This window comes from Phoxinus phoxinus, assembly GCF_949152265.1.
Source record: "Phoxinus phoxinus genome assembly, chromosome: 18".
Classification (NCBI taxonomy): Eukaryota; Metazoa; Chordata; class Actinopteri; order Cypriniformes; family Leuciscidae; genus Phoxinus; species Phoxinus phoxinus.
Genome location: NC_136893.1, coordinates 18,333,538 through 18,359,716, shown reverse-complemented (window position 1 = coordinate 18,359,716; position 26,179 = coordinate 18,333,538). Strand labels below are relative to the sequence as shown.

The 26,179-nt window shown below is 37.5% G+C and overlaps 2 protein-coding genes across 11 annotated transcripts in view; both read right to left on the bottom strand.

Moving 5' to 3' along the window:
• pofut1 (protein O-fucosyltransferase 1) overlaps positions 1 to 26,179 on the bottom strand; it is a 328,122-nt gene that overhangs the window by 136,725 nt on the left and 165,218 nt on the right. The gene's annotated exons all lie outside the window — the stretch shown is intronic.
• gata5 (GATA binding protein 5) overlaps positions 1 to 26,179 on the bottom strand; it is a 130,510-nt gene that overhangs the window by 6,060 nt on the left and 98,271 nt on the right. For 4 of the 10 annotated variants that reach the window (XM_079587809.1, XM_079587812.1, XM_079587805.1 and 1 more), the window contains 2 exons: positions 16,311 to 16,456; positions 174 to 836 (listed from right to left, as the gene is read on the bottom strand). In XM_079587809.1, coding sequence (XP_079443935.1) covers positions 174 to 693 — 520 coding nt within the window. In that variant the 5' untranslated portion in view covers positions 694 to 836; positions 16,311 to 16,456. Of the gene's footprint in view, positions 1 to 173; positions 837 to 1,535; positions 1,788 to 16,310; positions 16,457 to 16,708; positions 16,814 to 26,179 lie in introns of those variants that run through there. The other 6 variants (XM_079587811.1, XM_079587807.1, XM_079587803.1 and 3 more) reach the window with 3 other exon arrangements.

Sequence of the window (26,179 nt, the reverse complement as noted above, 5' to 3'; positions counted from 1 at the left end):
ATGCACTTGTGCAAAAGGATAGCGGAACGGAATCAAAGGCGACAATAAATCTGAAATAAAGCGTTAAATAAAGTGGCGCAGACAAAATGATCGTGAAGGTGTTGTTATTTTAGTGTACATATTTACATGTCCCATCAAGGAGAAAACGAAATTGTAGAGGCAAATCATTTTACCTAAACTGGACCTCCTTCCCGGTAGACTTCCCTGGCGTCCCTGAAGACCGATCATGCCGCCATCGAAGGGCCCTGGCGTCCATGAGGTGGCCATCTCCGGGCTCATGTAGGCCGCGTACGGGCTGGAGTAGGAACCCCCGACGGAGCGCACCAGAGCACTTCCATACTGATCTGCCCGGCCGCTGTTACTCAACATAAGCGAATTCTGGTACGCGGCGTCTCTGCCGGTGCTGCTGCTCACCGGAGGGCTGTGCGAATAAGAGAAACCGGGCGGAGGGTGAGGGCTGCCCGGGTTAAAAGAGGAATTCTCCGTGCCAGTCTGTGGCCAGGCGTGGTGACTGCCGAGCCCATGGGCCTGGTGTGTGGACTCACAGGTCTGTAGGTAGGGCAAGGTCTGGAGCATGGCAGGTACACGGGTGGTGGGCACGTACACAGGTGAGCTCGCGGACGGGTGGATGTAGTTCCCGGAATCGTGTGCGTAGGGGGACGGGTTGGAGGATAAAGCCAGGCTCGAATACATATTGTATCCAATGACTAGGCTATCCTTTCAGATTTTGAAATCTTGAAATTCGCCCAGATTGTAGCAAAAGCCTTGATAACGTCCAAAATCTCCAATTCAACGGTTTCTTGAGCAGCGGCCTCAGGAAAAAAGGGAATTCACTCCTGGTGACAAACCAAAAATAAACCAATCAAATTATTTTTATCAGTATTAGATTATGCAAAAAATAGCCACAAAAAAAAATTCTAATGATAATACTTTTTAATGAATAATTACTGAACGAAAGAGAGAAATTAATTTTCCATCACACACACAAACCACTCTAATAAAGGTTCTTTATTGGTAGCTTGATGGATTCATGAAGAACTTTTAATATTCAAAGTTTCTTTATATTATTAAATGTTCTAAAATGGTTCACTGAAAAGTTGCGAAAGCACCTTTTTGGAATGTTTATTTTTAAGAGTGCACTATTTGAACGATGCTTTAATGCAAACGTTTATAGACAATCAAAAGATATGTATATAACCTATGCAATTGGCAACAGTCAAGATGGACAACCCGTTATAATTGTCATGATTTTTCGGTTATCTGTATCTTATTTGTATTTAATAGACTAAAATGACATTAATTACTTTCCATATCTTTACATAGGGATATAAATAATTATCAGCAGCAGTCTCAGATATCTTGGGAAAACACCATACCGACCCCATTAAATCATCTGCGGGGATCGAATCAAGCTGCATGTAATCTCTCCAACATCTATATTTTATCATGAAAACGCAGATTACATATAAACGTTGATAGCTGTAAGCAAAGGGCTTAAACAATTTCATCCAAGAGCTCTCGTTGTATTATCTCACCAGATAAGGACGTCTAGTGATAAAGTCAGGAACCCTCTTTTCCAAGTGACTTGATTGAATATCGCTGTTGAAGTTCCCACTCTCTTCGTTCCGTCTTGATTTTAGCCCAGAATTCAAACTTCAACGAGTATGCGGTTCCCGAAAAAAAAAAAAAAACGTGTAGTTGTCCTCTGCGTTTCGACTTGTCACTGCCTTGTCTGTATCTGGAGCTATAGCTGCTGCTGCAGATAATGCCTAATATAACTGTTCTCTGATTTGCTCTCTACTTTACTGCGAGTTATTTGTAAGAGCAGAACCACGTGACGCACTCCAAAGGTAGGACCCATGGAGGAGGAGAAGAATGAGAGGGATAGACGGAGGAGGGGTGTTCTCCTACCTGAAGATCTATATTTGCTGAGTCCACTGTATTTTAAACGATTGTTTTTAGTCGATGAAAGTTAACTTTTAAGAGACATTAAAAGCAGTTGGAAAATTGCTTTGACAGAGGCACAAAATCAAAGAAAAACTGTGAATACGCAATAGAAAAGTCACATAGAGTGCTGTAAAACATTAGGCTATTTTACTTATTTAAAATAAGTTCGAAAAGTTTCAAATACAAGTATTTGGTACACTGGGTTAATAGGCTACGAGTTTTTGTTGCGCCACTGAAATGGCATGGGATTTTGTTTTTGTATTGTAAAATACAAATGTTGCAGTAAAATAACCTCGCTGTCTGTGCGAGAACGTAAAGCTCGATTTTATGACCCGATAAATCTGGATGTGTTCTCTATAAAAGCTGTAGAGAGATAAGAGATACGAGCGACAGCTTAGTATGATGATACAACAATAATCACACTCATTATACTCAGTTGGAAATATTGTTATCTTAGCGGTATGTTTGAGATATCACCCCTCCCCTTTTCGGATAAAAATAGCTATTAGTTTTAAAGATGTAGGCTAAATAACAATAATTACACGAGCTAATGTAAAGATAAAAAATAAATTCTAAATTCTGTAAAAATAAATAAATAGAGGGTGATACAAAATTCCTGACGCACGCTTTAGATTATTTTTAAGGGGAATGATTAGCTACTCTTCTGCACAATGAAAATGGCTCAAAAATATCGAATAGGGGTTTTACTTCTGTGATAGGCCTATTTAGTGATAAATTCAAGTAAACAACTGTTGAAAAATTCTCATACATTTCAGAAAGGTGGTCGCCAATCAGTCTCCTCGACAGGCCGCTGATAATGAGATTAATAGTGATGTTGCGACCTGTGATCTCATTGCTCGCGCCACAAGCGCGTGGAGAGGGACAGTTGAGCACACACACACACACACGCACACACACACCCTGAGCCAGCGACTGTTTGATCACCGGGGAACTAAAGGCTACACGGGTTAAATAAATCCCCCTTTACCTCTCAGGCATTTCATTTAATCAATGCTGCCTTTGCCTAAGAGTAGATAGGTGGATTTACAATTGAAGCCGTTTCGTTTTGTCAATAAATGTGCTCAGAGTTTGACACATCATCACAAACTTAAAAAAATAAAAATGTATTTTGGAGCTAGGTTACAGTAGCCTTTTGTTTTTAAAATGACGGAGTTTGCTTTTTGTGTGTGGAATCTAGCTATTTATCAACTGGCATCCATTGAAATATCGTGAAAGATCCTCAGACTGCCACACACAGCCGCCTTGACAGACAACCAAAGCACCCAATGATGCAGAGAACTGTAAATTCTGTTCTGCGTGAACGGCCACGCGCAATGCCAAGTGTTTTAGTGTGTTTGTGGGTGTGTGCGTGTTATTGAAATCTCTAGTGTTGTCAAATGTCAGGCTGTGAAATATGCGTGTGGTTAAAGATGAACATCTCTTGTAACAGAACACGTTGCTGCTGACATATTTCATATGCATGTATAGGCTATATATTTTAATATGAGGCCTAAGCGAATGTAAATGGAAAGACGCGAGAAAACAGCAAATCAAGTGCAATTCACGTGTAATTACACGTAACGAACGATGACTCTAAAATAAATAAAATAAAATACGTTGTATTTTATATTCTGGAATTCATTTAAACACATAAATAGTCCAGTTAAAAATGTTTATCAAAAATGTTTAAGACGCGGAATTAAAAATAGATAAATCTGTAGGCCATTAGCTAAACAAAATAAACAATTGTCTCAGTATACAAACGTGTTTGTAAGTAATAATTCGATTGATTATTCTGAGATAAAGTCAGATTGACAGAGGTGATACTGAATGACGTCAGACATGAGTCATGACTGTGACGAGAGGATGAGGATGGGAAACTAGAGTTATGATTCCACCACAGACCAGTTACCTTTATTAATTGACGAATGACTACTATCCTAATTGATTTAGCATTTCATACATTCAGTTAGAGGTTCTTCTTCAATTCAATCTGTGTTAAAAGGAACAGAAACATTGAATAAGATCCGACCATGGCATTGATCAGCCATTCAGTTCAACGTATGTTGGTAGCCTATAAATAAAAAATAAAAATCGTTAGTTTCCGAATCAAAATAATTACATTATGACCTGTTTGCAACATCTAGGCTGACTTTTATGAGGTAAAAATCTTACAACTAATTACACTTTTGATCCCCTGACACTTTTCTTTTCTGTCATAACATTTATTAGGCTATTAACATGCTACTATTTATTATTAACATATATTATTATTATGGCAATGAGAGCAGCACAGGGAGCTACGAAATGTACATAAAATACGAATTGAATAGTCCAAAAAAATGTGAACAATTGAACAATTCTTAAACATTTATAGACGGGAAAAATTAAAGTAGCCTATAATTTCAAAGAACAAAGAGTAATCAAATGTGATTAGAATGTCCCTATAGTCTAGCTACTGTAAAATAAGTTAAGTTATAGGCTAAGATTCAACTATTTAAAAAAAAAAAGTAAATTAAATGGAATTTAAGCTTTTAATGACTTAAACATCCAAGTTGATTGTAGGCTACTTAGAAATTGAAGGCAGCAACTTTTTTTAGTGTTCCCTTACAAATATATTACTGTCCGTGGTTAGCATACTTTCCACCAAAATAACATGATTTTATTATTACAGTTTTTATTACAATTAAAGTTGAAATGTTACAATATTGTGGTCACTATTATATCGGTTTAAAAGTTACCATGGTAATTTTGGTAAGGATTATTTACATAACCAGAGACTGACCGGGGGGAAGCCCGCGCTGGCGTGGAACTGTTTGATGGACAGCTAATGAGGCTCGCGCGGAGAGGGCCTCACGAGGCACCTCATTCATAAGCGCGCGGTATCAGCCCTCGTGAGAGACAGGCATTAAACCAAGCCTTAACCCCCAGCGTTTAGTAGCCGCTGAAACACTCACGATGAACCTATTCCAAATCATGAAGGGATCAGCAGGCTTTTATTAATGCTCAATGCGCCTTAACGACTGCGCACAGGAGACACAGTTGATGTGCTAGTCTTACCTTTATAATTAGACAAGCCTCAAGAGTGATTGTGACGATCAACACCATCAATCTTTCTATTATATCGGTTTAAGCCTATAGCATATAAACGTCAAAGTTGTGAAGCAATTAGGGGAAAGTGCCCACGTGCCCTGCGTTATTTTAAAGAAACAATGTCTTCTTCTAAAGGAGATTATGTTTCAAACTATTTAGTGCGTCTTTATCTCATTTTTAAGTTTCAACTTGATTTTTCTCATCAATAACTGAATTTAAAGTGGGTAAATGAAGCTATAATCACTGCAGGCCCTCCTTTGATTTTATTTAACGGCAGCAATCAAACGTACGTTTTCAGTTTTAGTGCCTCGAATTTTTTACAGTGTACTTTGACGCAGTCGTGCATTCCTTCAAGGTAAACGGAATTTGAGTCTTCAAGTTTAGAAGCAATCTGCGATAACTCAAGAATGCTTCGAGGTATTTACTGTCTATATATGGTGCTCCTCGACTAATTTGACCAGCACTGGGACTTTAACATTGTGTTTGCACAGTAGGCCTAATTTATTTCCCCATCTCACTGTAATAAAAAAATAAAATAAAATAAAAACCTTAATTTTATGTACATTTATGACAGATTGTGAACTGAGGGTGGGCCTACAAATAAATAAATAAAAAACACTAACAAAAAAACTAAAGTATGCCTTTTACACGTGCCTGATGGCACTTTCCATATTGTTTTTAAATAGCTCTAATTCCAGCTAAACTATCATATTTCACACAAATTATACAACTCCTATAAGTAATGTATAGATTAATGAGTTTTATATTATTATGTAAATAGTATATAACTTTAAAATGAATTTTAACTTTAAAAAGCAGACAAGATTATTTTGTATATTATTTCAGGCCTATATATTTCCTTTATTTTCTTGACATTTGTGTTACGTATAATCAAATTAGTATGACGTGACTGAAGCGTTTTTGTTTTATTGTTTCAGTAATTCATATTTATTTATCAAACGATAAGATTAAATGAAATATTGTCCTTGATCAGGTCAGTTTTTAGGAACGGTTCAGATCACAGCCATAAGACCCTGCAGCCACTAATCAAAAGTTTATGATATAGTGTGTGACTGTTTTGACTTTGTGTGTGTGATAATGTGGCTTTAGCACAGAGATTATGAGGTTCTGAAGTAATGTCATGACTTGTTTGAGATTGTAAGATCACAGTGATTTCAGTTTGACGCTTGTGTGTCGAATACAGTGTGATGTTTATTTTGCACATTGTGATTAGATCAAACAGCCACGGTGAAATTGAACGTTCTGATTTGGGAACTGTGATTGACTGTGCATTGGCGCTGTTGGTGTGTGGTTTGGGGAATGTGGAGCTGGAGTCATGCTAATCTGTGTGAGCAGAGAGACTGGCTCCTGTCTGCCTGTCTGCCATGCCTCTATCTGTGTGTCTCAGTTCACACCCTCCCTCCCTATCTCTACTGCAGCGCTGGGGCACAGCATGGGATTCAACTGGCCTCCACAGGGCCGGGGACTACCAGTGAGAACACGCATTCAAACACAAACCCTCTCCTCCGCCATGAAGAACATCCAATATGCATTATCAAGAGTTGTACATCCTCTGTACCAATGAAACAAATACAACACGAACGTCACATATGTAAACTAACATTTGTATGTTCCATCAATGTGGATTGAAGAGCTGATTCTCATTAAAAAGCCCAATACACAAGCAGGCAGTGAAGGTGAATAATCATCACACACTGAGACTATAAGATTATTGGCTTCCCAATAATGTGTTGAAAATAACACCTCCCTTGGCTATTGGGAATCCAGGGGTGGTCCTGTAGTATATTATGGGGTTCAAAATCTTGTCTAAAATATTTTTGATTCTTTTCTTATTAAATTCATTTTGTAATTATTCATATTTATTATTTTAATTAGAGAATGCTTTCTATTTTGGTACAGAGAAATTCAATCTTTTATTAAGCAAGATGCACCGATCAAAAGTGACAGGCATTTATGATGTTACAAATTATTTATATTGAAAAAAAATTCTGCTCTTTTAACCCATTCATCGAAAAAATAATATTATGTTTTCCACAAAAAAGAAACAAAAAAACAGCACAACTGTTTGCATTGATAATAATAAGACAAGTTTCTTGAGCAGCAAATCATCATAGAATGATTTGTGAAGGATCATGTGACACTGAAGATGAGTAATGATGCTGAAAATTCAGCTTTGACATTTAGGAATAAATTACATTTAAAAAAAAATAGACAAAAACTATTTTAAATTGTAATAAAAAAAAAAAAACTAGTTTATACTGTATTTTTGCAGTCTTGGTGAGCATAAGAAACTTGTCTCAGAAACATAAAAAATCGGTCTCTCTCTCTCTCTCTTTGTGTGAAATCTGATGATCATGTTATCCAGCATGACTTGATAATGATCCAATGGAAGCAAAAACACCACGATCAGCTTACAAACTGACTGCATATTAAATATGTATTTATTGTATGTAAAAATCACGAGACTTTCTGTTTATTTCCAGGTTTAAATGATAAGAAGTCAGAGATTTAAATGTAACCTTACCCGTCACCGTCAGACATGTGGCTCAAAAATGATCCAAGATAACGTCAAATCTGTGCATTTCATTAAGAGGGAAACCGGCTTTGTAAAGCCATGTCGCAAACACCCCACCAATGGTGACTAGAAATGCAATAGCAAATTGCAAGTTAAGAGCAATCCCACTCACTCATTCCACTAAAAACTGGAAAGCTGCTTGATAAAATCAGTACCCCATCAATATGTTAACTACTAAATGCCAAACTTTCAATTAAGATCAAGGAAGCTCATGTGTTAATGGCTGGTTAATGCGTTAGTGTATTGGCACAACATCAAGGCTGCTCAATAGGATTAAGTAATGCAGTATACGGTGTGTGTAGTCTGTGTAGAGGAAGTTCCTCTCCCTTTCTAAACAATTCGAAATGTGTAACTGAAAAGCACACTGAAGCTGCTCTTGGGTGTGATTGTGGGGTCAGCGTCAGGTGATTCGGTGTCAGACAGGTATGGCTGAGTCAGAGAGGTGGCACAGGAGTCACTGGGGCACAGGTCACATGAGCATATGGCATATCCCAGCCAAAGAACGTCACTTTTTACTGTGTCTTTATGGCGTATTTGTAGTATTGAGTGGCGAGCACACACTCACAGTCTCAGACCACGCTTTGTGCGTGTGTGTATGCAAGGTAAAAGAGTCAAACATGACTTTTATACAAATTTTACATGGCTCCTTGTTTCACCTAGTCTGCTTATTCATTTCTTTCTTCTTTTTCTCAAAGCAATCAGACAGAATCACTTGAAGGAGATAAGCCTGTGTAAACCGGACGTATAGGGGTGAACAGATATGATTATGAACGGATATGAAGTATGCAGCCTCTCTAAAATACGACTAGCCTCCCATAATCCTCAATGTAACCAACCACAAATGATCAAACATCCTCTACTGTACCAGACAAGACTGTCCTCCATGACCATGGCAGCTAAAGGAATGTAAACAAAGTTTTTTTGTAGGTTACATATTGCACATATAAATGCTGGAAGCAAATACAGGAGTGTTTATAGCATAATGCTGACCTGTGAATGTCCAAATGTTTTGTAACTGCACATTGTCTAAATACAATCATAATAAAATACTATAAAATTTAAATAAATACTAAAAACAATGCTTAAAATGTTTAAATGCTACGTCAGCAATATGTACAGTATTAAAAATGGATAAAACTGTAAAAAAAAATGTAGAGCTTGAAAGAATAACTTTGAGTGGTAGATAGATAATGGCAATATTCAATATCAAACTATATTGTAATGTAATATTATCTCCACACTGTAAAAAAAAAGTTATGACAACATGCGTTTATTCATTGCTTTACTCATCAAAATAAGTCAAGCAATTTTTAACTTTTTTATACAAGATTACATTTTTTAAAAGTCTGTTTAATGTAATTTAAGTTGAAATGACTTAAACATCCAAGTTGATTGTACTTAAAAATTGAAGACAGCTACTTTTTTCAGTGTAATATTGGTCGATAACCAATGTTGCATATCTCTAATGAAAATCATATACTTTATGCACGTTTATAAAATCTCCTCACCAAAATAAGTGTATAAAAGAAACATATTATGTTGTGACAAAACAGCATACTAGATAAGAGACGCCGTGCAACCGTGAAAGTGTTCAACATTGCTCAAATGCTGTGAGAATCCTTTGAGGTTTCCGTTCTCTGAGCATTCAGATAACTCGCGTTATCTAATGCAACTGAACGACAAGAAGGAAAACAGACTCTAGCACACAAAACGAAAGCCATCTTAAGAGTCTCTAGCAGTGAGGTAAGAGGCATTTGAACAATGAGCTCACCAAGAATAGCTCTGGACCACAACCTCAGCAGTCACCGCACACCAAATTCAATAACCAAACTCTTGTAAAATTGTGTTTTACGTTCAAAGAATACATGTCTATAATAGGGCAAAAATGTAAGAAGCTGCTGAACAGTGCAAAGGGTTAAGCTCATTTGTCCTGTCCAGTAATCATTAGTTTCAGGAACTGTCTTTGTTCTGCTTTATGTGCTGTAGATTAATGCTCTCTGTCCGTCGTGAACATTTCACTGCATAATTGTCCAAACACAGAACACTTTCCCTGCGTAGTGACCAGCTGTAATGAACAGTTAAATAGGGTGTGAAATATCTCCCCCTGAGGCACTATAAAAAACAACTTATACACACCATTTAACCCAACACACACCAGTCTACAACCAGCAGTCAAAAGCCAACTACTTATCACTAACTACTAGCGTTGGAGAAAAGTGTGTGTGTGTGAGGATACTGACAGGTCTATAAATCTTCACAGATAAAATTGCCAAACAAATCTGCATGGGTCCACCAGAACCTTAGCCTAGAAATCTAGACGCCCCTAGCGGCAGCAAAATGTATTTTGCAGCCAGGGCCAGTCTAGCAACTCTCAATACACATTCTAGCAGCAAAAACCCAGATTGGGTCAGGCCAATCACGTCGTGTATAGAGCATGCGGGGCGGGCTTAACATATGACGACAGAGTTGCGACGGCTGGCATAGGCACTTGTAAACAAAGAATGGCGGCAGCAGCTGTCGAACAGCAGTCTTTCGAATCGGCTTTGGCTGCGACTCTGGAGGACTTGGAGTTAAGTTTCTCTTTAAGAAAAGAGCAAAAAACGGCACTTAAATCATTTTTAAAAAAGGAAGATGTGTTCGGAGTTTTGCCGACTGGATACGGAAAAAGTTTAATATACCAATTAGCTCCGCTGGTGGGAAAACGTCACCTTCTTCATTGCTCTGATTGGTTGTAGCGCTATCCTATTGCGTGCAGAGGGATTTTGAGAGACAGCCGTTTATCCCGCCTCTCGGAGTAAGCCTAGTCTATGGAGAGTGTCCAGACTAAACATCTTGATGTAAGTCTGGCTGGCCAGGCTACCAGAACCTGGCTGTTTAGTGCTAACCGTACATTGCTTTAGGAGTAATGATGATCTGTTTTTCATCCTTCATGCCAGCCTCTCTTTAGGTCCACCAAAGGGAAATATAGCGTGAGTTTCTAGATGATTCTGTGACAACTTGTGGAAAGAGTTTTGGGAAGGTCCCTGTCCCGGAGATGGGTGTGTGTTTGTTAGGCCCCCGCAGAACCCGATATCAACACACTAAACACATGATCATGAGGAATGGTGATGGCCAGCAAGATCTCAATGCAGAAATTCAACGTTCATCTAAGGGATATTCTGCTGCAAAATACAGAAGATTGAAGTTAAAGTCAAAAGACCAAAAATATATGAACTAACTAACTGCATTTATTTGATTAAAAACAGAAAAACCTTGACATGCTATTACAGTTTAAATAACACTTTTCTATTTTAAGATATTTGAAACTATAAATTATCCCTGTGATTATTTTCAGCATCATTTCTCCAGTCTTCAGTGTCACATGATCCTTCAAAAATCATTCTAATATACTGATTTGCTGCTCAAGAAACATTATTATCATGATCAATGCTGAAAACTGCTAAATAGTTTTGTGGAAACCGTAACACTTTGTTTTAGGGTGATTAGAAAAATTCAAAAGAACAGCATTTATTTGAAACCTTTTGTAACATTATAAATGTCTTTACTGTCTAACATTCTTGCTGAATAAAAGTATTAATCTCTTTAAAACAAAAATCTTACTAACCCCAAACTTTTGAGCAGTACAAAACTCAGGAACTTGTATAAGCTGTAGAGCTTTTAATGCTATAACATGAAAAACAATAAGAGAGCAGTTCAGTATGTTTACATTTAAGCATAATTTAAAACTTTAATAAAATGCCATCTTACGAGTTGTAACAATTCTGACTGTAAAATGGCCTTTGATGTTTGTGATATATTACTGCAATAGATCATGTCCAGGTTTTTTCCAGATGAATGCAGTCACATTTCTGTGAGTGTGTGTGTGTGTGTGTGTGTGTGTGTGTGTGTGTGTGTGTGTGTGTGTGTATGTGTGTGTGTGTGTGTTAGAGAGAGAGAGAGAGAGAGAGATAAATAAATAATTCGGTTTACGCATATATACTTTGATACTATATTAGACTTAGGTTTGTATTACTCTAGAGAACTATTAAGATTGTAGAATTGTTAAACTTGTTGACAAAATGAGATAATTAATTATTACAATGTGGAACATACCTGTAGGGTATTAGTCCATCCGGTTTTGGTTACAAAACCCAAACCTTAGATAAAAAAAAAACACATCAAACATGGACTGATGTTTAATACAGGAAACTTGGCACAGAACTGGAATCACTCTTTGTCCCTCAGGATACTGTGAAACATCTCTATCCTCTAGAAAGCAGGAACGAGTCACATGAGAGAGAGAGAGAGAGACTCATAGTCTGGTACAAACAAGAAATTAATAAATACATCCAAACAGTTAAAAAAGAAGAATCACACACCTGGCTCAAAATCAACAAGCACCGTCTCCAAACAACAATGTGCTCTTATTATTCCTCCCGTTGAACCTCCACTATAATGAAGACATCTTGAAATTTCTCTACAGTCAAATGAAGCCCTTCCAGGCCCAGGGAAGTGTGTTAATCTGTGGGGATATCAATGCCAGAACAGGATCCCTTCCTGACTACACAACAGATAATGGGAATAATATTTTTGGACAGAACTTCCCACAAAACATTGTAAACTTCACTACAGTTTATTTCATGGTTGCTCAACAGTTGACATGATCACATATTTAGATCTATTCTCTTTCAAACCACTAACACCCCATCAGGACATAAATTCACAGGCCAGTAAGCTGTAAAACATTAGAGAAAAAAATACAGATGGGCGCAAAACAGCACAGGAAAATATGTGACCGCAATGGACAATCCAAAATTATGCTCACTTATAGACAACTTCCTTGCTAGAGTTTATCCTCACGATGGAGATGGTGTAAATCTGGCCGTGGAGGACAGTCATTAATCTCATTCATCTAATCTCAAATCATCTAAGAAAAAACATAAAACCAAACAAGAGAATGACAAATGGTTTAAATTAAACTAAAACAATGAGAAAAAAGTATCAAATCAAAAACACAGACAACCAAACGATGCAGATTTGTGCGATCCATATTGTGAGGAACTTAAAAATACTCTCAGAAAAAAAGAGAGAACAGTATATGCAAAATCAGCGAAGAACTGTTGAAGAATCTGTAGATTCTAACAAATTCTGGGACAATTGGAATTCCCTGAATAAAAAAAACCCATCATGAACAAACATCCACAAAATGGATCAAACTAAAGTACTAACATTCCAGAAAAGACCCAGATGTCAATTTCACCTTTGGTTTGATCAAAATGGATCATGCCACAAACTATACATTCAGAGCAACTGGAAACCTCAACTTGGCCGTGAAAGAAATGAAAGAGAAAGCAAGAAAAAATGTCTATGCCATTCAAAAAATATATCCAATTTAAAATACCAATTAGAATCTGGCTCAAAATATTCCAATCAGTCATAGAACCTATTGCACTATATGGCAGCGACAAGAAAATGACCAAGCTTTTTGGAATGAAACAACACAAAAACAAAGTAAACTACAATGTTATTTGGCCCTTAACAGACATCACGACAGCAGAATACCTGAGCACAAACTGAGGAAAAACAAGACGAGGTACAGACTGAGAGACCACGAGTGAGACATGGTGGTGCTCTAGAGCTGTGTCTATAAATCTGCTGAGAAATATAATAATAACTGCGTCTCTAATGCAGTGAAGCACAGAGGAAGAGATGTGCTATTGTGTGAGGAGACTTTTAGCTGCTGTATTGGTGAACTACTTCACGGTGAAAAGTCATTTAATGCTTTGAAGTACAGGAGAATATTGCAGAATGGCTTGCTTCCCACAAATGAGAAGTTGTTATCTATGCAGATGTTATTTTTCAACAAGACAATGCTCCTGTCCAAATTACAAAGACAACCAAGAAGTGGCTTGAGAACAAGTCCATCCGGCTCATGTTTGGCCTGGTCAGAGTCCAGATTTAAACCCTATAGTGATATTTGGTCTTACATTAAAATCAAACGAACTAGGAGACATTTTTCAACATGAACTGTTTGAAGTCATTAACATTGAGTGGAACAACACTGTAAAAAGCTGTCTGTAAGTTTACCCACACGGTTTAAACATTTAAAGAAAACAAAGGGGAAGATTCTGTCCTTACTTTACAGTATTGATGCAATTCTTGTTAACTTCCTCACCAGTCATTTGTGACTAAAATGGTTAAGACCATTAAAAGACCACTAAATATTTTTGACTTGGCCCTTATTTTTCTCTTTGACCAGTAGTGTGTGTGTGTGTGTGTGTGATCTCCGCTCTCAAGCAGAAAACAGAGGAATCCCACGGAGGAAGTCTGTGGGATATCAGCACGACGGTCACAGACCCTATGGTCAGAAACTCTCCAGATACAACAGAGAAAAGAATGTAAGCATAAACTACAAGTATGAAAGTGAACCGCTGAACTGCTCCAAACTACCAACATGATCACATTTCTAAACCCAACATGCCTGATCTGATGATTTTCAGCTATACTCTTCACTGCCTCCCACAGTGCATGAAAGCATTACTACGACTGACAGCTGACTGACTTGCTAAATCACACTTGTGATAGTGTTATCTTCATCAGATGTTTTATCTGTTAACCATGATGTATGGGAATGTATACAAAACTAATGCGTCCTCTTGAGATTGGAAGGAAAATGAATCAGGAAAAAGCATGTAAAAAATCACAGACATGTATGGGCTAAATGGATACTTTTATTCAGCAAGGACATTGAATTTATCAAAAGTGACCCAAAGATTTCTATTTTAAATAAATGCTGTCTTTTGAACTTACTCACCAACGAATCCTGACAAAAAAAAAAGGGTTCCACAACACTATTAAACAGCAAACCTTATTTTGACATTTATAATGATAAGTAATGTTTCTTGAACATCAAATCATCATATTATAATGATTTCTGAAGGAGTAATGATGCTGTACATTCAGCTGAGGATGCAGGAATAAATTAAATGTTAAAATATATTCAAATTCCATTTTTTTTATAGTATAGAATTGTACAATATTACTGTTTTCACTGTATTTATAATCAAATAAACACAGCTTTGGTAAGCATTAGAGACTTCTTTAAACCCCCACCCCACCCTTTGAACAGTAGTGTATAAATACTTCATAAATATTATTCCATTCCATTTTAGTCTATTTATTGATAGACATTTCATTACTACAATAAATTGTAAACGTCTCACTAAAAAAAACAAAATGTCAAAGTTCACTCCATGTTTTCTCAGTTCTTCTGGTTAATTAATGTGACAATAGTGACTCATTGACAGAGAGAAGTGAATTTGCATTGAATGGAGCTAGAATGGTGTCCTTCCCCACTAGTGCTTTGCTTTAAATATCCTCTCGTCTGTTTACTTTCCCATCCATGACTCTGAGAGTGAGAGAGAGAGAGAGAGAGAGAGAGGGGGGGGGGGGGAGGGTCATCTTTAACTGAAATGAAAAGGTTTATATATGTATCTGTTATAGATGCCATTCACACTCCCCATGTAAGTCATTAATGTGTTTCCACTGAGAGTGTGAGCGAGACAGAAGAGTCTGCTTGAATTGTGGCATGGAGGAGTTACGCAAGTGTCACTGGGCCTGAGTTGGCAGCTTACCTGAGTCATTCTGCTGAGGGTTCACATTTCTTATCTCTCTCTCTCTCTCTCTCTCACACACACACACACACACACACACACACACACACACACACACACACACACACACACACACGATGCTAAAGCTGTACAAATGCAGGTCTGTACACGTGTAATATTTGTTAAGATTTGGACCCTGCACAGTCATATATCATTCAAGAGACTGAGAAATAAACAAGAAATAGTGGTGACTAATAATGAAGTGGCATTGTGCTGTCACTGGACAAGTTTTGGACGATACAAAACCGAACATGTCAAATTCACATATCATAATTCAGCTACATTAGAATCTGCCTATACATCCCACAGCACCATAAGTCACCTCACAAAAACATATTAATATGAACATGCACTATGACACTATAGCTCTGCAGTTACTTTTAGCTTACAATTCTGCTCCTTTAAAGGACAATTTAGTACACTGTAAAAAATATTGTTGGTTAGACTGGTTGACTAAAATTGTTTAGTTTGTTGAAATTAAAAATGTAAGTGACAATGAAGGTGAATGGTTTAATCAACAAAAACGAAAAATATAATACGTTTATTTGTATACAAAATATTTTTTTTTTAATAAATCCAATTTTTTTTTTACAGTGTAGGTTGCCTCATCTTGTAAAAAAGTTCATCAAATTACAATATTATTTGCGGCTTGATAGAAAAAATAAAGCAGCCATGGGTTTATTTAATGTCACAGAGCAGGGCATGCTCACTCATCACCGCAGTGAATCCGTTTACTCACCTTTCAAGCAGTCTGTCATGAACTCTTAACGTTTTCCATGAACATCTTAAAAAGTCATATTTTAAAAGCGCAAAAAACCTTTCATTTTCGCATTCTTGTACTGCAATGTTGTTTCAATCATAGGCATATCAACTATTTACTTCATATATATAAAATAAAAAAGGTGGTAAACAAAACGAAATAAACAAATACTTATAATTTCATTTATTCCTGACTCAATAATGAGTCAGTTTAAAACATATGAAAATATTTCTCATGGTTTGATAAGTAGCTTTTTCTCAACTCATTTCAGTCGCCCCCAGCATCATCTGCTTCAGTAATATCAAGCAGCCGTTTCTTTCTGGACCCACTAGGTGGCGCAATTTCCTAGTATTTCCCGCCGCAGTGCTCGTGCAGTCACAGGTTCCGCAGGATACGCCATTCTTCACTCTGTGAAAATGACATTGTTAGGAATTAGACGACATTGAACATCTCGTGTGCAGTAAAATATGTCGTTCCCATAGGAAACACATTTTTTTACGATTACCTTTTATTTTTACTAATGGTTATTTTTATATACGTTGACTAACTATAAGTAACAATCCAAATGAAAACAAATAAAGGCAACCATTTTCAAGCAGTTATTATAATAACAGTTTTAATATTGCATTTAATTTACTAGAAAACAACATTAAACAATACCATGCATCTTGATGCGATTCTGTGGTATGAAAGTTTGCTTTACACCATCTGACTTCACTGGGATAACCAATAACCGTTTTCCATTATTGTCCTCTACTGTTAGGGCTAAAAAGAAGAAAGGCAAACTCAAAGATGTGTCAAAAGAGCCCTTCACTGCCACCATCCATCCATCCATCCATCTCTCTCTCTCTGGTCACAGGGGACTGATTAAATGGTCGTGTGTGTGAAGAGCTGAGACAGGCAAACAGGGCGCTTTAGTGAATGCTCTGTAATCATATTAGCCAGCACTTCAGCAGATAAAGCCGAGGGAGCAAATCACCACCAACACATAATGGACCTCAGAAACCTCATCAAACACAAGCAGGGAGGAAGGGATAGATCAGTCTTCCATTGATTTCCATCATCCTAGTACATATACAGTACACACACACACACACACACACACACACACTTTTAAATGTAAGATGTGTAGGCTATCATTTAAAAAACATAAGCATGAGCAAAAAGGAAGCTGCACCAGATGTATGTTGTTTACCAGGTAAAATAACTCAAATTACACAAATGATCCTGTGCACAAGTTTAAAATGCCGCTAACATCCTCCGGCATCACTGACTGTTTGCAGTGTTTTGTAGATATAGAGTCCCTTGGCTGATCTGAGCTGTAAATCTACATAAACTGCTAAGACTAGTTTTACAAGTTAGTCATAAAATGTTTTTCTTTAAGACTGGACATAACTTTTTTTTAAAGGGATAGTTCACTTAAAAAAGAGGGTCAGTGTCCGTGTACTTGCCAGCGTCGATGTGTCGGACACAACGACAGAGACACCGGCACGAAACACATGACAGACACATCGGCACAGTCTGTGTGTCCGTGTCACAGACCAGCACAGACACTCCAAACACAAGCACCGGCACGGAGAGACCGGCACCGGCACAGACACAGAGAGATCGGCACGGCCACTCCAATACGGCCACTGGCATGACACCGGCACGGACACACCGGCACCGAACACGGACAGAACGGCAAGGGAAACGGACACCGTACACGGGCACACCGACACTTGTAACTATCTCTGCCTAAAGTATCTCTGCCTAAATAAAGGCCTTCTGAAGCGAAGCGATGCGTTTGTGTAAGAAAAATATTCATATTTAAAACTTTATAAAGCAAAATAACCAGCTTCTGGCCAACCGAACATACAGATTCGACTTAAGTCTAAGCACAACTTTAAGACACTGTGTAATTTTTTAAGTTGATTCTTAGAAAAAAACACTTTGCTTTAACTAAGTGAACTATCCCTTTAAGTCAGGTACATAACATTTATATTTACATTAAGTCATAGCAGACACCTTTGTCCAAAGCGACTTACAAATGAGGACTAAAGCAAGCTAGTCATCGTGAAGAGGAAAAACAACGCAAGAAGTGCTCAACATACAAAGTTCAGGCATTGCTCAGAGTAGCATAAGCCAGACAAGGGAGGATTAAAGGAAAAGGAAAGTTTTCTTTTTTTTTTTAAGGGTTAAGTGCTCACGTAAAACATACAAACATAGATTTGTCTAATTTGATACCAATAAGAAAAACTGATTACCCCAAACTATTTGCTAGTTGTTTGTCGTTATATAATTGCTACGCAACTGGTCCTTTGCCTTCAGCATTAAGTCACTGTAAAGAGAGCTTAAAATGTGCAAAATGCAACCACAGATCATACAGGAGCTGGAGGCTTTTGAACAGTGCCCAATTTTTCCACTTCAGTCCATGAGCTCTATCACTATCACAAAAGGCTGAATAACTGACACTCAAGAAAATAACACACAATAGACTCAAGGGATACTAACTTTTGAACAGGAGAATTGGTGTCAAATATTTTGACTTATTTTCATTTTCCTCTTATTTTTGTAAACATCTTGCAAATTATGCTGTAAATAAACTTATGAACAGAACTGTAATATTTCAGATAATCAAATGATGAGAAAGGACAAAACCACAATTAACAGGACAATTACTGCAATTTATTTAGACTAAATATGCCCAATTGTGTCCACAAGATAGTAAAATTAATAACAAAATACAAGTATGTTTAATATAAATGCATATTTTAAGTAATGAAAAATATGCAAGGTCTATAGCAGGTTATGCAGAATGCAAGTAATCTGATAAAACTACATACCGGTCAATAAGAGAATAATTTTATATTTATTCAATTAGTCAATTTCTTATTAAAGAGTTGAACCAAACAAACCACCTCCAAGGTAGTATCACATTGTAAAAATTTTATAACGTATGTCAGGGATAATAAATACTTTTTTTGGCGTAATATAAATCTTTGAACCTACAAACAAACAAAGCAACACACACATTCCCTATTGTTTCTAGCAATGGAGTTGTGAAAGTAACCCATACTCAGAATCTATCCTCTGCATTTAACTCATCCAAGTTAGTGCACACACATTAGGAGCAGTGAGTGAACACACACTGCAAACCGTGGACACACACCCGAAGCAGTGGGCAGCCATTTTTGCTGTGGAGCCCGGGGAGCGATTAGGGGTTATGTAGATGCCTTCCTCAAGGTCACCTCAGTCACTTCCTGCTGGTATTGAGAATCGAACCCGCAACCTTTGGGTTTCCAGTCTGACTCTCTAACCAATAAGTCGCGACTGCCTGATTTATTTATTTTTTAAGTGAAGAAAAATTGACCCCGACGTGATTTTAAACTTGATATGCAGTTGTTTATCAGGGAACCACATGCAAAGGCAGCTGGAGTGTCCAGAGGGAAACAAGGTCCGAATAAAGTGGAAAAGCGGTGCGTATGCAGTTTGTCAGAGATCCCGGTGGTCTTTATCAGACCGCTGGTGTGTGTGTGTGGGTTGAGGGAGTTCTCTCTCTCTTGATCTATTTTGGGGCACCACCTTAGTAAGCACAACTGCAGAGACACATCACACAAGTGTATCACACACACACACACACACGAGCTGTGGGCACATGCCAACATTTCTAATTTACATAAGTTTACATAGGGGTTTTCTGGACTATGCATAATGCAAACCGTTGTTTTCTTGGAGAACAGATAGAAGGAAAAGTCTCAGGCAGAGTCTGTTTGAGATTGAAAAACATGAACAGGCCATTAACTTCACTGAGGAAAACAACTGAATCATTCACTCATACAGTGTGAGTGACAAATATCCACTGTTACTCTGATTCATTGTGATTAATGCTGGAATATAATCAACTTTTTCAGAAATCACAGCAGAACAATCTTGTTTGCAGCCGGTCAGAAGTATAAAATAAGTGGACTGGGCATTTCCTGGAAGAAGTCATCAAATAATCAATGTGTGAAGGGTCAGTGTTTGATCAGAGTAATGCAAGCTCTAGTGTCCACATTCTTCACATGCCACAGGAGAGTATCAACATTTACCAGATATGCTTGCACTGCAGAGGTCTGTATAAAATGAAAGTCTGAAAATGTGTCTATATTTCAATAACTGTAAAATCAATCCATTACTTCATGAACACTCAGAATAAGATCATAATATAAATATTTTGGCAGTCGCACACAACACCACTGATTAATTAATATGTATGGTACAAAATAAACCTTTGAACTTATGTAATATATATATATGTGTGTGTGTGTGTGTGTGTGTGTGTGTAAAATACATGGTTCTATATAAAATTTATTTAACTTCTTTATATTTAACCTTTGAACAAATTCTAGTTCTTCACAAGGCATGCACTCAGTTAGCCTATTAAACGCAATTTTCTATGAAGCTAAAATGACACTGACCTGTGACTCCTATAGAAGCACACATCATCATTTAACAACCTCAGAGCTCAATGTAGGTCAGTATTGAAAGGTTTTTAAGTCATTTTTAAAAATCAATGTCACTATGGAGAAAATTAATTAGATTTTTTATTAAAACCACGCTATAATGAGCAATCATAGTTACATTAACCTTTAGCACTGTTGGAGTCCTGAATGCTGGAGTCCTAGAGAACAAAATCCTGTATTATATAGAAGAGAAATACGAGTTAACTCCAAAATTGCAGGTCACTTTCAACAGATCATCGCTGAGACAACAGCGACTTCTCGCGATAGTTCATGCTTTTGCCAATAGCGAGGCATCAGCATGTTCGGTGCGCGGGCGGAGTGGACTGACAGAGGGACGGGTTATAGTCGACACAAAAAGACAAACTCACCGTCTCTTTAATGAACGCTTTACTTGAATGAAGAAGGGCCTCGCTGTCTTGATCTCGGTCCCAGCGGGCCGTGAAATGAGCGTGTGTGCGGGGTGCGAGGTGACGGCCGAGTGGCAGCGCGCGCTGTAAGCACATTTTCCGCGCGAGGCTAATTAAACCTCCACAGAATAAGTGGCGTCCTATTAGCGCTTTAGAGGCACGTCCCGTTAATAAAGCAACCTGGATCGATGCCCTTCATTACCTTGTGTGCGGTTCCCTTCTAAATAAATGCTTAAAATACAGGATAGCCCAAAGCTGTTGCTGATGAAACGACTTTTTAAAAAGATATGGAAGAGCACAGACCTATTCGTTCAGTTTACGTCCCATTTGAATGATTTCCCTGACACGGCACGTGCCAAATATGAGGTAAGAGATGTCCTCAAACTGTTCTAATGAGTTAACTTCGTGTTCTAAAACATGTAAATTGGCAACCAACATATAAATATATATATATATGTAGCCTATATATATATATAAATAAAATAATGAATAAAATAAATGGTAATAGAAGAGCTGATGTAGGCTTATGGCTATAAGAAGGGCTTGGACATTTCTCTATGGTAGGTGTATGACCCTCTCGGGTAATATCTTGCACTACAGTCTTTCTAAGGAGGATTGTAAGCAAAAATGTATAGAAGAAATTAATAACGCACAATGTCATCTCATCAGGGAATAACATTGTGTTAACACCGGCACCATGCGTACTTTCTTTTTAATGCCCTCCGCATCAAAAGAATAATTTATTCATTGAGAATGAATTTACCAGAGTACAGGCAAGAACCTTATTTTCCCATGCTCCCCTGAGGCCGTCATGGCTGACTTGTGTCATATTTACTGTGTAATTGATTTTTAAATGCATTCTTCATCTTGTTTGCCTCCCGTTTCCCCACCCAGAGCAATTGATCTCCCTGCACTCATCTGCCTCGCTCCTTTCTTTTTCATAAAGGAGAGGAGTTTGATAAAGAGCAATTTTGCTCTCCTTTTCATTAGCACTTGCTCTCTCTACCTCATTTGCCACTGCAGAGAGGACACTCTTAGGGGCCCGGAGCTGAAAGGGGACGAAAGAAGGGAGGTCAGTAGAAAGCAGGCACAGTCTTCTCACCCCTGGGAGAGATCGCATGAGATCAGAAAAAGCCGGCATGCACAGTACTTCCTGTAGGAGGTGAAGGGGTGCACGGAGAGAAAGAGAGAGAGGCATTGCTAATCAATCCATGGATGCATTGTAAAATCAATGCACTGTATAATTAGGGCAATCCAAGGGTAAAAAAAAATTGCTGCTCTGCAGTTTAGTCTCTGCAGTCACAGGCCTCTCTCTCTCTCGAGGTGGACGGCACACTTTACCTAGAGCATCATGCATTATGATATCTCTCTTTATTCCAGATACTTACCGATATTTTTTTTTGCTGAAATATTTCACCCTTCATAGCTTGAGCTTCTTACCTGGAATCAAACACTGTGATTTTGCATATCCAGTGGCAGTCCAGATGTGGCCTGCAGTGAGATTTTGTCAATGCAAACATACTGTATACATTCATTCACCATTTGATTTTCCCTGTAGAACACCAAAGTAGATTTTTAGGACAGTGTCTCTGTTTTTTTGTTTTTCTCTGAATTTCATTGTTATAGACAAAAAAAAAAAAAAAAAAAAGTTTCCCATTAAAAGTGTGGTGTAAAAGATGACAGAATCTTCATTTTTGGGTGGACTATAACTTTAATATGATAGATGCCGTTTTGGAATGCAGCACACCAATACACATACTGCTTTAGCTCAATGCAACATATCAAAATCCTCTCTGAAAGATTCAGTTACTCTAGATTTTATTTTGTGTTGCAAGTGGTAATAAAAACAAAACTATTAAATCCAATTTCTCCAAAAAAATAGGATAACCATGAATGTAATGAAAATTAGACAGGCAGACACTGTAAAGAGAAACATTTTTAGGATGCTTTCACATTTGTTCGATTGCCTGGTCTGAATCTGAGTTCGATTGCTCCCGCTGGATTGTGTTCACACTGTATTGCTGGATTCCGAACCGCTGTATTTGCATCATCAAAGCTGCAGCTGTTTACCCTTGTTGCTTGGTAACAACGATGCAGGAAGTGGCGACAAAATGTATAGCAGTGCTAAATTCTCTTTTATATTTTGGTTTTGTTTCCAAAGCGTCAGCACATAACGGCACTTGCGTCTGCTGCGAATGTACTGCAAATATTCTAGAGAACCTTTTTTTATCGTATCATACATCAATAGCAGTTCACTTAAATTTAGTATGATTGTGTTTATATGAGCAGCAAACCATACCGGAGTTCACATGAACTTTTTATGTGGACTGGTTTACGGCTACGCACATGAGTTTGGAAAACAGTGTTCACATCATCTAAACGAACCGAACTCTGATGTCAATCAAACCTGTGCGCTCTCACACCTGGCATGTTTGGTTCCATACAATTGAACTGGTGCGATTGCTCTGATAAAGCAGTTCACTTGATAAGTGTGAACGCTACCATCCGAACCCTGATGCGCACCAAACAAGCGGGCCAAGCGAACTCTGGTGCGGTTCAACTGAAATATGAATACAACAATCATGCATCATATACTAAGCACATACGACGAGCGCATTTAGCCCAGAACACAGCATTGTTTTGGATGTCTGTTAAGTGAGGTCTTCTTGTTATCTTAATGACAGAGTGAAAGATAAGTGAACCAGGACTAAATTTGGATCGAGTCAAAAATGTGGTTGACAGTAAATTTGTTGAATGTTTGATATTACTATTTTTTTGCATGTACACAATACCACAGTATTGTACAATACTTCCTATATTTTTGTATAAAATGTCTATCACCATCTTGCTCTGACCAAAGTTTGCACACCCCTGATGTCATAATTAAGACTTTCCAACAGGAAGACAATTTTGTTCTCCTTTGTGCCGTTCTTTGACCACATTAAAGCTAAATGAAAATCCACCAGGAACGGAAACTTTAAGTTTCTCATTTCTTTCAATGCCTCTGACTTTAACACAAACCCATGCAATTTATGTTCAATATTGACTGTACAATACAAACATGAATCGAGATCTCAAGGACCAGTTCTTTAGCTGACATCACCACCTCTATCATTCCGAACACATGCTCCGGCTCTCCTTGAATCAAACAGAGCTCAATGCACCGGTGACCAGAGACTGTCTTTCTCACTGAATTCCTCTAGAGCCATGAGCGAGAAATTCTGCTCTCATTAAAAACAGGGCCAGCTGACCACTAATCCAGGACCTCGGATTTCTTCTCCAAACAGTTATCCATCCCATTCCCTCTCTTCCTCGAACGCTTCCTTTCCTCCTCTTTTACCTCTGTCTGCTGTGGTCTCATTTCTATTTTCAGGTTCTATGCAAGTAGGGCTGTAGTGAGATTCAAGTCTCAGGTCTCTAATACTCAGTTTAACCTCGTACAGGACAGTGCAGATTCAGATTTCCAGTGGGTCAAACCTATATTGACATGCCTTATTAAACAAATTGCACCTTTAACTAAATTGCAGGAAGTTACATCAAAAGTTATTTATTTATTTTATTAGAAAAGTGTGCATTTTTCTATACATTTTCTCACACAGAGAAAGCAGGATGTACAAAGCTTGGCACAATAATTACTAATTGTGTTTTAAAAATATATATAAATTATTAGTATTTATAAATAGTATTTTTTGCCACGTCATCTTGTTGGTGTAGATGGTGTCTACACCAAGTGGTGTCGCAGCCTATATTTTAATTTTGTCACTGGATTCATTTTGAATTATTTCCTCCTCTGTGGCTTTTATCTCACATTCAGTATCTTTCTTTTTCAGGTTTTTTTCCCATAAAATCAAATAAAGTTTTGTATAAACTTCCTATTTGCATATACACGGTACACCATTTGAAAAGTTTAGGGTCAGTATGATTTTAAAAAAGAATAATAAGAAATTAATACTTTAATATTCTTTAATACACATTAAATTGATCAAATAAGTGACAGTAAAGACTTTCTATTAATCAAAGAATCCAGAAAAACCTGCATCAGGATTTCCAAAAAACAATTTTCAACATTGATAATAATGAGAAATGTTTCTTGAGCAGCAAATCATAATATTAGAATGATTTATGAAGGATCATGTGACACTGAAGACTCAAATAATGATGCTGAAAATCCAGCTTTGCATCAGATTAAAGTACATTTAAACAGAAAACAGATATTTTAAATTGCTAAAAATATATTTTTCACAATATTACAGTTAATAACCCATAATGTTAGGCTGGGTAGGATGTTGATAATTCATTAGGGACAGTAGAAATGATAACCAGAACAAGAATTAGTGCTTTTTTAACTATTAGATTAGTTATTCCCTCCACTCTTTATTCCACCTTTAATATATTTGTTAGACAAAAGATGTTATTTTCTAGATTAGACGCATTCACTTGTGTTCATAAGTCTATAAATTAAATATAAATGATGTGTGATGCATCATTGTATTATTTACAGAATAATTTCCAGGCTTTACATATAATTCATTATTAAACAAATATTTTTTTTATTAAAAAAAACATCACTTTATATTAAGAGAAATGTTGATTCAAAATGTTTGGACTAATTTATATTGTAAAAATGTGTAGGATATATGGCGAGGACAGAGAAGAAGTGACCACTGATTGGTCTGCAAAAGCGTTTTGTCAATGTAAGCAGGTTACCAGTGTTTGCAAAGGCATGAGTGACATCATCATCTAGTGTGGTGTATTGCGGAGCTCCAGTGTAAAGGAGTTTTGCTGCAGTGTTCTCCATACTGTTGAGAAAAAGCCTTTAATGCAGGCGTTCCACTCCCAATGCAGCAAGACACAGCAGTTCACCTACTGGGATGTATGGAGCGTTTCTGTCTAATAGCATACCCTCATCCCAATGCAAAGAGCGAGTGTGAACAGCATACACACACATGCACACACACGCAATATACCAACAAATAGGAAATCAGGATATAAATACTCTATATATTCTGTTAGGTGCATCCCACTTCCTTTTCTGGGTTGTGTGTGTGTATTTATTTTTCAGTCTGTTCATAAGATACTACACTGACTGTGTCTCCCAATGACGCAAGACCTCGCGCTTGCAATATCAGGTGTAGACCAGCAGAGGGAGACTGCCATCAACCTCAAACCCTTTGAAGAGTGCAGAAGAACAGATTGAATGGATTGTAATTATCTAGTCATGATGTCTTACAGGTATATTG